This window comes from Pholis gunnellus, assembly GCF_910591455.1.
Source record: "Pholis gunnellus genome assembly, chromosome: 21".
In the NCBI taxonomy this organism is placed as follows: Eukaryota; Metazoa; Chordata; class Actinopteri; order Perciformes; family Pholidae; genus Pholis; species Pholis gunnellus.
Genome location: NC_136548.1, coordinates 14,407,024 through 14,419,850, shown reverse-complemented (window position 1 = coordinate 14,419,850; position 12,827 = coordinate 14,407,024). Strand labels below are relative to the sequence as shown.

The window sequence follows — 12,827 nt, the reverse complement described above, 5'->3', positions numbered from 1 at the left end:
CAAGTGAAAATAATTCCCTACACAAGTTAATATTTCAAGCAGTGGGAAGCAGAATTCCAATCAATAAATATATGAATGCTATAATCTTCTGAACATAGAATTTGAATTAGCCCAATATTTAACCTAAATAAAACATCCTATAAAAATACAAACCCTCACTAGATATACACGTAGTGATCATAAACTGGCCATTGAAACTGTCATAAGAGAGACTCTTCTAGAGACTTTGTATCCATTGTGGAGCAGGGGAAGTTGAGACAGAAGTACATTTTTCACATATTGTCCAAAATACAAAGAAATAAGAGAATTCCACCAGAACTTTCTTCCCCTCTTAGGAGACAATAATTCAAAGCCTTCTGGGAGAAGACGGCACAACAGTAGAACTGGTAGGAGAATATGTTACTGCATATCACAAAGCAAGACATATTTAAATGTAATCAATATGATTATTGTCCTTTTCTTTTATTTGATTTTATTACAAAACTGACTGTGAATTGTGCTTGAATGGTCATTTTACATAGTCAGAGCCCTCAGTCAACCGTAGAGCTGTGTCATGATGTTGTGTGTGTTTAGGCCACCAGAGGGCAGTGGGATTCTGTACAGACTCTAAATATAACAGGTCCTCCTCTCTGTGAACAGCACTGTGCCAAATTCATCAATTTACTCCTCTCCAAATTCAAGAAGAAATATAGAGTTGTAGCAGCTTATTTTTGCTTGTGTTCCCAATTATTGTGCTTTGCTTGCATCCTTTTTGATTAAAAAGATACATATGTATTTAAAAAATGGAGCTGTTGTCAAATGAAAACTATCCACAGAATTGCTGTTCTGCTGAGTGGGCATGTCTGGGAGAAATGGGATGTGGGGGAGGGGGACGGCTGTGACTCATTCAGGTGGAGATGACGAAGCATTTTCTGTCCTCCTCAAGAATATAAATGGTTGCAGGTGCTCCCTTTTTCTCTCGTAATTCAGTTTAACCCTCCTGTTATGTTCGTTTCTTAGGTACAGCCATGATGTTCGCGGGTCAATATGACCCGGTGCATGTTTAATCATCCAAAAGTTGTCAGTTTGTACCTCATCACCAACACCCTTACTAACAATTCAATCAGTATTTAGTGGAATGAAGTAATTCACCCCTCCATAGATCATAGTTCAATGAGGATAACTCACTTGTTTTAATGAAAAATACATGTTAAAACAATTTTTTAGGTACATTGGAAAAACCTAGATGTAAATTGCATTAGTCTACCATAACATGTATTTTTCTCTAAATTATTTTTACATTTTGAAACATTATTTTTTTCATGGGGTGATGTAGATAAATGGAGATGAGACACCTCTGCTGTTCAGGGTCATATTGACCCGCTCACTCAAAATCAAGCTAAATGAGTCATGAGGATTTGTATTGAAAGTAAACTTTACTCATGTTTACTTGTAGTGTTAAGAAACAGACATTTACAAAAATTAACAAGATATAAACACAATGAACGAGGTGTGTGTGTGTGTGTAGGTGTGTGTGTGTGTGTGTGTGTGTCTACACAGCACACGAGTGTCACGAGTGTCCAGTAAGCTGCTGTGTTGCATGTATCTGCAGAGTGTAATGTTGGTAGGACTCCCAAGCAACCCTTTCATATGTTTCTCTCCTCTCCTGCTAAGTGTGGGCGGAGTTTTCCCACGAGAAAAAAAAAGGTTCCTGCCAAAATAGTATCTTTCTCGCACAGGTGCGGTAGTGAGACCGCACCTATATGTGGGTGTGTGGGTGTGTGTGTGTGGGTGTGTATGTGTGTGTGTGTGTGAAATGGGGTGAAACATGTTGGGAGGAGTAAGAGATACTTTGTCTCACATTTTCAAAGAAAGAAATGGTCTAAACTTGACCCTTCTGACCCCTTACAGCCTCCACTTTCACTGCCGGGTCAAATTGACCCGAACATCATCTCTGTTATATAAACCTGCAGGGGGGGGTTGCAAATACATGATATTTTTTATTTAATTTTTTTCACGTTGATTACCCTAATTAAGGCAAGCAGAAGAAGTTTCATACAGAAAAAGTACTTTAAAATATTTTTTCTAGATTTTCAAACTTTGAAACGGGTCAATTTGACCCGCAACATAACAGGAGGGTTAATTAAATACATATCAAATAGTTATATACATTATATTTAAAGCGAGGCCTCGGTATCGGGGGGAAAAGGAAGAAGGAATCGTATTTTGGGGGCTAGCTGCGTGATTACAGATCACATGACAAAATCTCACAAGGCCTATGATGTGAAAAATCCTCTTTGCGTTCAGCGCTGAAGCTCTGCTGGTTATGTAACGGTGCACACATCATGCATCATGTAGAAAAGGTGTGTCCAGGGAAATCTGCCAATCATAATACGCAAACGGCAAGCCGGAGGCTGCACTGAGCACGAGTGAGAATCCTCCGGAGAAAGATGGATGACGGGTGGAGGTGTGGCTGAGCCGCGGGCTTGCAGCATGACTTGAAAATGCTGCAGCATCCGGCCGTCCCCCCCCCCCCCCCCCCCTCCTCCTCCTCCTCCTCCTCCTCCTCCTCTTCTCTCCATCTTGTGCATACCGGCTGTTTCCTCCCTCCCTCTTTCTCCCAGTCTGCGTGCTGTAGTCCTGCTGTGCGGTCCTCTCAGCCCTCTGTTGTAGCACCAAAGGGAGGAGGAGCCACCAGCACACACACACGCATACTCCCACCGACACACACGCACTCTCCCATCATCTCTTCTGCACGCTCGCTGTAATCACCAGCCAGGCCCATTTGGAGCAGGGGAGCTCAGCCGTCTCGTCGCCCAAGATGGATGTATTCATGAAAGGGTTCTCCATGGCCAAGGAGGGAGTGGTGGCCGCTGCAGAGAAGACCAAAGCCGGCATGGAAGAGGCAGCAGCTAAGACCAAGGAAGGGGTGATGTATGTAGGTACGTAACGCATCTTGTCTGTAGAGCTGCACCGGGTTGTATTGAAAAGAGGAAAGTGGGTAAGTTTGGGGGAGATGCCCTCATTGTTTGGTGTGTGTGGTTGCATTATGTGTTTTTGCACCTTTTGAGTAGGACTCCCTTGGGTGTCCATGTCTGGGACACTTGTGAGAAGCGACAAGAACAGAGGGAGGAGGAGGAAGAAAGGAGGGGATGGAGAGAGCACTGGCAGGATACTGCTGCAGGACTGGTGCAGGGCAGAGGGTGGGGGTCTGAAAGAGTGAGGAGGGGGAGTTGGATGGAGAATGAGATGAATAAAAGTTGTAATTGCGTAGCACGACAGTAGCTGGTGGAGGATTGGTCTGAGTGTTTTGTGGTTAAAAAAAGGAGAAGAGAGGAAAGAGGAATGATCTTGTGATGGCGCGCCGCCTCAAGCTTTTGTCACTTGCACTATTTTATTCACATTGAATGGTTTGTGGAGTAGTTTGCAGAAGGATGTCCGGTGATGGACTCAATGCAGCGATGAAGTCCCCAGAGACTCGGTTTATCCGCCTTGTTTAATTCCCAGAATAGAGTTGACCTACATTTCATAGGCTACCGTGCGTTATTTGAGGTATATTCACAGATATTTAAAAATAAATTTATAAATTCACCTTTGAAGATGCAAGTATTTGAGGACGGACAGAGATTTAAAATTTGAAAAACACTCCAGATGCTTCATGGTCAAGCTGTGTGCTTCCTGTTCTTTTATATTAGCTCAAGCAGCAAATGCGTCACATCTCAAGGTTACCTCGAGTGCCAGGCTTTTAGGCCGCCAGAGAGGGGAGGGGCGTTGTGATAGTAGGAGGGTGGGTGAGGTGTTAGCGGAGTGGAAATCTTCGTCGTCGTCTGCAGTCTGTCCCTTCAGTCACACAGCAGCTTCAAAAATCATAATGAGGAAAATGAAAGGGAAAAAAAATGTGATGGTATGAGCTGAAAGAAGGGGGGGGAGGTGAGGAAGAGAGGGCAAGGATCACTTGAGCACTGCAGTAATTTACTCTCCCATCACCCCCCTCCGACCTCACCCCACGCCCGTTTTGATGCAAGAACGTGTGTGTGCTCGTTTGTGGCGTTGCAGCAGCAGGATTTGCCTGCCAGTGTGTGCTGCTTCGATGACTAACTGCCTTCCTCCCCCCGCAGCTCTTAAAACAACCAACCCATCCAGGGGAAAGATGGAGGGATGCAGGAGGAGAGACGGAGAGAGAAAAGAGGGAGAGAGAAGGGAGGGGTGTTATGTCAGAAAAAGCTCTGAGCTTCTAGTCTCGTGGCTCCTGTATGAACAGATGGTGGGTTGGCAAAAAGAGAGAGACGGTTGACACGTAGTGATGGAGGGATGATGGAGGTGGAGGCACGACAGTCACTAGAAAGTGAAACCTGGACGTTCCAGAGGGTACAGGTTGGTGACGAGCTCAGGTAAAGGAGAGGGTGGGGTGGACTGAGAGATGGAGAGAAGAGTAACATGGCTGAAAATGATGTGCAGGGGGAGGAACAGAAGAGGGAGAGGGGATGTGATCGCTGAAGTGAGGAGGGTCGATGGCGCCGATAAAGCACTGTAACGGCCTGCAGCAGAGTGCATACGTCAGTGACTGTGTACAAAGTATCGAGGTCTGCACGTCTGCTTTCACAAAAGGGCCAAACCTTTTTTTCTTTTAAGGCCAAATGTGTGTCAAAGAGACATCCTGGCCTACACATCATATTCTGATGATCATATGTTCAGATCCCTGCAAAAACCACACCATAATCATTTGAATGTTTTCCAATGAAAACTACATTATCATTCCCTTTAATATTGCAAATCATATTGCAATTTATTTTTTCAACATAGTTCAGCCTATTTTTTTACAATGGATTTTTTATGTTATGGACATTTAAAGTGTACATGTGTGACTCGCTCAGTGCATGTATTTTATATTTTACATCGTTGCAAACACATACAAATGTATCACCATTATTAGGATTTTTCATTAAATCTGGGACATGTCTGAGCTTTCATCTCATCACGACTGCTAAAACACAAATCCTCCTCTGTAAAAAAACGACTAATGCCATATATTTGCACATTATTTCATATTAGGAAAAAACATTCTAATCCGTGCAATCGTCATTCATTGAGACAAGCTGTCGATCGGGATTGCCATTTACTTTCAGGGCCATTTAAAAAAAAAATGGCTTTCTTGTTCAGCTGACATTTTCAGCAGTGTCCTGTGCATCACATGGAGAACTGCATCTGCTTTTGCCCTAATCTTTTTTGATTATTTAATTTACAATTTTGTAGATGCAGTCTGTCCTGTGTGATGGGGACAGACAGATATTCACAGTGACAATCAGGTGGCTCCCTCTGTTGTCTGGGAGAAAGAAGCTGTGTCATTGCAGAGAGTGTGAGTGTGTGTGTGTGTGTGTGTGTGTGTGTGTGTGTGTGTGTGTGTGTGTGTGTGTGTGTGTGTGTGTGTGTGTGTGTGTGTGTGTGTTTGACTGTACTGCAGCACTGCTCAGTACTCAGGCACGTGGCTCATGAAGCACAGGGAGCGTGCAGAGAAATGGAGGGAAGCAGGAGACAGAGGTGGATGCAGGATGCTTTTAATTAATCTGTGTAAAAGAGGGAACGGTCTGTGTGCACGACATCATGATATTCTGCAGATTTTTTTCTTCCTTAGTTTCAACCTTCCTCCCATTATTCATTATTCCCTTTCATCTCTTCGAGCAGATATTACCCTCCATCTATCCCTCACTCTGGCAGATTATATAACCGCAATTTAATCTGCTTTGGATCATACTATAATGAGCTGGTGAGCAGAGAGGGAAATGCAGAGAGGTGCTGCTGTTCACAGATTATTTCCCAATGGAGATGTTTCCATAAAACGCAGAATTTCAAGTCACCTAAGATTTATAGAGCTTCTAAACACCTAAGACTGAGATCTAAAGGTGGAAAGGATGAGATAACCGAAAATTAAACAATCCAAGCAGCCAAAACCAGGGAAATGCTTCAGTCACACTGAAAGGACACTGAGTGCTTGAAATGTATTTTTAGAAAGAGCAATGGATACTGCTAACCCAACACTCTCAAGGAAGGATATGTCGGAGGACAATAGCAGCTAAGAAATGTCTCTAAAAGGCAGGAATAAATATGTGTTAGCACCCCAACTTCTATGTTGTTTCTATGATTTTGGGGCAATTAAAATGTAAAAAAATAAACGAATAAAAGAATGTGTTTATTGAAGTAAAGGAAAACATCACATTTTTACATTGATGTAATAATTGCTACTTCTAAAGGGTGACGCCCTTTTATCTAACGATGTAATTATGATGTTCAGTATAAATAGTCAGTTAATATAATAAGCTTGTTCTCTTATTACTACAAGATGAATTAATACATTAGGTGTAAGGTTCATGGTTTAGCATCCCATTGTAGTCATCCCTCACCGATTATAAAAGACCAAAAATAAATATTCACTAAATATATCAACATAAATGTAAATAAACCAAACTAAATGAAATATGCAACAAGACTGCTTCTTAAAAGCTACTAAAAAAACATTTTATAATTTTTCTATCAAAGCAGGAAACGTGTACAATGAATCTGATTGTAATCTGTTTGATCCCCAGGCAGTAAGACAAAGGAGGGAATGGCGGCATCAGTAAACACAGGTAAGAAACACGCTGTACCTGCTAGCCCTATTTGTGACCTCAGCAATCTTGTGAGAGTGAGGACATTTTTCTTTTCTGAAAAACTCTTCAGACGCAGTATAAAATGTAATTTATGTCACTTGTTAAAGGTTATTTTTGAGTTTGTAATGGGCTCGTTGTTGCCCCTTGTGGCTGGGAATAAAAACACGCACTGCGGTGTTTTCTGGCCCTCGGGTGGCAGTAATGAGCGCATTACGCCTCATTATGAGGCAAAGAGGACGGCGCATGTACAACTTGGACAACTGAGATTTTGGATCTATGCGTTGTCATAAATGTTTTCAAATAAAAACGATTGGCCCATCAATCGTGTGGCCTCTAGTATTTCTTGAGAACTGCACATACAAACAACTTGGGTCAATTCCTTGGGTCATCAGCGATACACCTGCTAGACATGTGATGTTAATGCTAAATGACCCTAAACACCCGAACATTGATGGACAGCGAGCTGTGGTCAGCATGCCTTTTGGCAGTGTAACGGTTAATATTGAGGTGATTGGAATGCTTGTCAAAAAATACAAAGGACAGACAAACATAAAGAGACTCGTTCCTTTTTAGTTAGATTTGAGTGCGTTTCAGTTCCACTAACCGTCCTCCACTTTGCATCGTAGTGTCCAACAGGACCGTGGATCAGGCCAACATCGTCGGAGACGCAGCGGTTGCCGGAGCCAATGAAGTGTCACAGGCAACCGTGGAGGGGGTCGAGAACGTCGCCGCGTCGACCGGGATGGTCAACCAGGTCAGTTATCATGGTAACGTTGGGTTAGCTTACACCAGCAGTTCTTCACATGAACAAAAACATGAAAAAAAGAGCTGAACTATTATTGTTTTTTTTTTCTTCAACAAGCTCAGACAGACTTACAGGTCCAGAAACGAAATGTTGCCTGAAAGTGATATTGAATGATCTTTAATAAACAAATTGTTTAAGGTCCGCCACTAGATAGAGCTGTGTCACCACATTAAACACAGAGAGCTGCAGTGTGCCAAAGAAATTACATTTCTACTCAGAAATTAATTTTGCAGAGGCCAAGGCAACAGTCTGAAATATTCATTGACATAAATATTATGTATATAATAATATCGCCAAGAGCGATGCAGGGCAGAGGCGGTCAACTAACTGACTGTCCGCTAAGGTTAGCCAGCTAGCTGTAACTTAGCTACGCGGCATGGATCTGGCGGTTATTGCTTCATAACACTAGCAGCTAAAGTAATTTATTTACACTGTATTTACATTGTATTAATATATTATGTGGCCTACTGTTTTTAACCAGATCTCAAGTCAAAATATACTAAATCCATTAAAGATGAAATGTACTCCACATCCACTTTGGAAAGTTATCGAAACATTTTTCCGAAAATATTTGCTCAATACATTTTTTGTGTCACTGCTGGCCCTCCATGTTTTGTTCTCAAACCTACTTTGTCAGATGTTAGACGGACTTCTAATCTTTGTCTCTTTCATGCACGTCTGTCTAAAAGTTTTTTTTGTGTCTTGTCTGTTGTTGCTTTTGTTATCGTACTGTGGCAACGCTTCTGTCTTGTGTGTGTTGTTCTGTGTCGCTCACCTTTTGTTGTTTATGTTGTGTCTCATCTGTGTTCCCCTGATAGGAGGAGCCTGTATACGAGGTGCTTATTGGACAGAGCAGTGTGGGGTCATAGGTCATGCTGGGGTGACAGAGAAGGGATACTCTGCATGCTACATGCACCAAGTTGACAGTTTATTATGTACGCCTGTACAATGTAATCCAATATACCTGCAATAAATCTTTTCCAGCAGAATGTTTTACGGTACGATTTACTTCAGGACTGTTGTATTGGATTACATTAAATGGCACAAGTGTACCTAATAAACTGGTAGCTCGGTGTATATTAGATAATAAGCCATAACAGACTTTGTGAGCGTCAAGAGGGAAACGTAGAAACAGAAGCTGCTGCGATGCTTCCCAAATAAAGATGGACAAATCCCTGCAGTATTTGGGTCTTTGGATAAAATCTTCTTTTGATTGTATAAAAGCATAAAAACGCATGACGTCTTTGCAATATTCAGAAAAGGAAGTTGTGAATTACTCACAAACATTTTCCTCTGACCTCTCAGACGCTCATTCAGTTATGTGGTTTAGGCAACAATGATACTAAAACTCCACTTTTAACCATGTAGCTCCTCTGTGTAGCGTGAAGTGACCTACAAGCTCTCGGCCACATCTCCAGCACGTCGGACAGGCCACAACCAGCGAACATTTTCAATGCATGCACCAAAATAGCTTCATGCACTGCTCAGGCTGAACAAGGCCTGTGCACCATGGTGCCTGGCACCCTTCTATGCTGTATAGCTCTAATCAACTAACTGTGAACCCCCTGAGAAGTCTGACGCATGGTAATAAGAGTTGTGTCAACCTTACAGCATGGGCTTTGTAGTCTTAACTGCTTTGTTATATCGGAGCTGGAGGACAACGAAAGCTAAAAAGCCATTGATGCTCGAAGCCCTCCGTCCTGCTAAACCTCATTCTTTCATACTCTCGGCTCCACCTCTTTTTCTCACTCTTCTTGTTTCCTCTTGCAGGGAGAATATGGAGGAATGGAGCAGGGTGGGGAAGGAGGAGAGGTAAGAAAACAAGTTGGACTGCTGCTGGTATTAAAGCATTTCGGTCAAATCAAATGACGTGTGACGCCTTTGGCTGCAATTGTGTAGCAATAATGTGAATGCTTCTCAGAGGTGGAAATGAACTAAGTACATTCACTCACTTTGTGATTCTTAGGCTTGATTCAATTTTGTGACTTTGTTCTACAGAATTTAGGTGTTTATAGCTTTTACTACATTCAATTTATTTAATGGCACTACGAAGGCATGTTAGGTCCATTGATATATTAAATCATAATATCGTGGGAGGTGGTAATAATAATAAATAAATACAAATAAATAAAAATGTATGAGATTAAAGTTGCACATTTTTGAGAAAAAAACTCAAATAAATGTAATATTCAGAAAACAATAAAATATAGTGGCATGCAAAACCATGGTATTGGAATATAATGGAGATTTTCTTTTTGTTAAGGAACCAATTCACTACGCAAGGTTGGATGAACCTCATCACAACACAACTGCCACAGTTACACACCAGTTTTTTCTTGGAATGTTGAACCCCTCTCCTCTCAAATTTGTTTGTAAATGGCTGCCTGAAGTTGATTTCTTAAAGTAATATTTTATATGCAAAATTTTCCTTATAAATGCAATACTTTGCTACAGATGAAAATCATAGAACATACACTAGTTTAGCCTTAAAGAGTGCTCCTCAGATTTAGCATTGCTGGAAAATGATTTTTGAATTCACAACAGATAGTTTAAAAAGATCTCATCTGATGACAAAAACGCTACATTTATTTTCTCCTCCCCTTCAATTTTATCTACGGTTGTTACATTTGTCAATCATATAAGTGAAATATATAAATATATATTTCTTTAAGTTTAATGCAGGGCTTCAAAGGGGCACAATAGCAACTTACAAAAGATGGATTGATTGATTAATTAATTTTCTTTACTCATTTAGATATTTTATAGAGCAGATGATCCTGTATTTGTCATGATCAAATCCTCCTTATCGAGCCATTCTATCCCTTTTATTTCTCAGAAGAAGAAAAAAAGACAACTCCGGTGCAGAGGGAATATTCCAGACTGTTTTCAATGCAAATCAGTTTAGCAAGAAAATCATATTCTTTTCATGTAAATTTAATCTGAAAAGTAACTATTAACTACGGTTGTCAGATAAATGTAGTGGAGCAAGTACCCCGAAATTGTACTTCAGTGCAGGACTTTTGTAAATAGTTACTTTCCACCACTGCTCATGATAAGTAAATAGATTTAGATGTATGATATCTGTGGGAGTGCCCCTTTAAGTGATGGCATATTTTGTATTACATTGAGGTATTACTACGTATACTCAAGTGAAGGATCTAAATACGTCTTTAACCGCTGACATCATTCCTTCCTTTCTTTCAGGGGTATTAGTCGTCTGCAGGACCTTCCCTCCCGCGCTCTTCGGCGTCCCCTTGCTCCCCTCGCCTCGCTGTACCAGACTTCAGATGTTCAACTTATTTTTTTGTGACTCTACAGAACCAAAATCAACTAAAACAGACTCTTCCGGATGCCGCACCTATGCCCCTATCTCCCCCTCTGTGATCTCCGTGATGCCTCTCCCTCAGCAGCTCTCTGCCACCTGTCCTCACGCTGTCTCCTCTCTGATTTCCTGCAGCCTGTAGCTTTTCCTCCACTGCCCGTCTTACCCTCGCCTCACCTGTGTGTTAGTGTCGTCCTGATATGAACCCTGGTGTTGTTACAGCCCCTACGCCTACCAACCAAGAGGGAAACCTCGCACACAAACACACACGTACAAACAAACGAAGAGACACACCTTCACCTTCGACACATGCATGAAACACACATACAGTACATACCGCAAATGCCAGCACAGACGCACACACCGGGCAAACATGTTAATTGTAGGATATTTTGGTTGTATAAATACAGTTAAGCCTCTGCAGTCCACAACAATAACAATTACTCACAAAGTGACTGAGGCAGGGTATGAGAGGTTGTGTGATCTGCTTTCTGTGTGCCTGTGTGTTCATGTTAGCTTATATATGTGAGTGTGCATGTGTCAAATAAATCTCCAGAGGCTTGTGCAGGGAATCGTGCGTTGAGGACAGATATCATTCTGTTTTGTGTGCAGTAGTTAGTTAGCGACAGTAGACTGCATGAACAGATGTGTAGAATGACTTGTCTGGTGTTGTAACAATAGAGTAGCAGCTGTTCTGTGTAGCTTTGTATGGCTTAGTGTGTGTTTGGTCTCGACATTTAGAAACAGGGTTATTTACCAGGAAGCAATACTCAATGCTCATTTTTCCTCAGCTGTTAGAGCGGAAACTTGAATTGTGTTCATGTGTTGCATGAGAAAAACAAGAGCAGTTGTTCCACAAGTTAAGTTTCCAAATGTTCAAAGAATGTATCTATTATTTTAGATATTTGTGGCTAAATAAGCGAAATTAAAGTGAAAAGAAAACCAGATATTGATTCTCAAATTCGGATCGGTGTAGGGGGAGATGTCAGGGATTCCTCCAAACCAGCGTTACAAACACTGGCTACATTTCAGGTGAAATGAGCTGAAAATGCTAAATACAATTAAAATAAATGTTAAAAAAAAAACATCTTGGGTTTGAATATTTCCCTCAATGTAAAAATCAAATAGCTTCAATTAAGAGTTCAAACAAGCCGAAACAGAATTTATGTCCGACAATGTTTTTCAAATTTGAAGCTACTGAAGGGGAAATTGAAAGGGAAACCTGAGAAAAAGGTTTTCAGAGGCTTTGGAGCAGCCGATACTGATCACCTCTTGTTATCGTGTAGTTGCTTTTTAGTCTTTGTGAAACTGTGCTGCATGCCACCAGGAGAAAACAAAGCAGTGTGGAAATTAGTCTCTTAGTTATTCCAATTTCTGTGATTAATAACATTGATTCGGTACGCCAAGAGAATGAAGGTTTTATCAAGTATTACCTTTATATGTAGTTCTGTGTGTAGCTTGAATTCTGGGATGTGTACTTGTTTTTAGGGTAGTTATTTCATATTTCACACTAACTAGGCTGTTCTGAGGATCCCGCCCATCAACTGTCTCAGCCAATCGGAGGATTCCTTTCTGCCCTCAGTCAGTGTGATGTCACCTTTCACTGCTCATCTGCCCGGCATCAGTGTGTGTGCCTGTATGCACTGTATGTGTGTGGGTGTGTTGTGTTAATATAGAACCGGTTCAGCCAGCAAAGTGTGTGTGTGTTTGTGTCTGGAGCAGGTTTGTGTGTTTTTACTTTGAGGCCAATGGAAACTGATGACTGCATGTTGCCTTATTAAGCAATCTGACATTCACACACATAGACTACACGTTGCACTACACTTCTTCCAACACACGCACACACAGCCCACTCTAAATAACACAATTACAAATCCCACCTCAAATACACAAACACAAATCACACACCATGTTTAAGTTGGCATCAAAGCAGACTCGCTGATTTTATAAACAGTACCAGTGAAATTAAAAAGGTTTTGTTGAAATCCAGCAACTGTGTTGAGCATTTATTTGAAGGTGTGGTAGACTGGGTGTTGAGTTTTGATCTCAGTCAGGGAGATCATCCAGGGCCACAGGA

The 12,827-nt window shown here is 41.4% G+C and overlaps 1 protein-coding gene across 1 annotated transcript; it reads left to right on the top strand.

Moving 5' to 3' along the window:
• Positions 1-2,635: 2,635 nt before the first annotated feature.
• sncgb (synuclein, gamma b (breast cancer-specific protein 1)) lies at positions 2,636-12,697 on the top strand. The gene is made up of 5 exons (XM_079182082.1): positions 2,636-2,921; positions 6,561-6,602; positions 7,250-7,377; positions 9,199-9,240; positions 10,633-12,697. Exons 1-5 carry the CDS (start codon positions 2,801-2,803, stop codon positions 10,639-10,641), a joined length of 342 nt encoding a protein of 113 aa, XP_079038208.1. The 5' UTR covers positions 2,636-2,800; the 3' UTR covers positions 10,642-12,697.
• Positions 12,698-12,827: the final 130 nt, after the last annotated feature.

Coding starts and splice junctions, on each gene's coding strand:
- sncgb (XM_079182082.1), top strand. CDS start 2,801: ATGGATGTATTCATGAAAGGGTTCTCCATGGCCAAGGAGGGAGTGGTG. Junction 6,603..7,249: donor GGCGGCATCAGTAAACACAG/GTAAGAAACACG, acceptor TTTGCATCGTAG/TGTCCAACAGGACCGTGGAT. Junction 7,378..9,198: donor CGACCGGGATGGTCAACCAG/GTCAGTTATCAT, acceptor TTCCTCTTGCAG/GGAGAATATGGAGGAATGGA.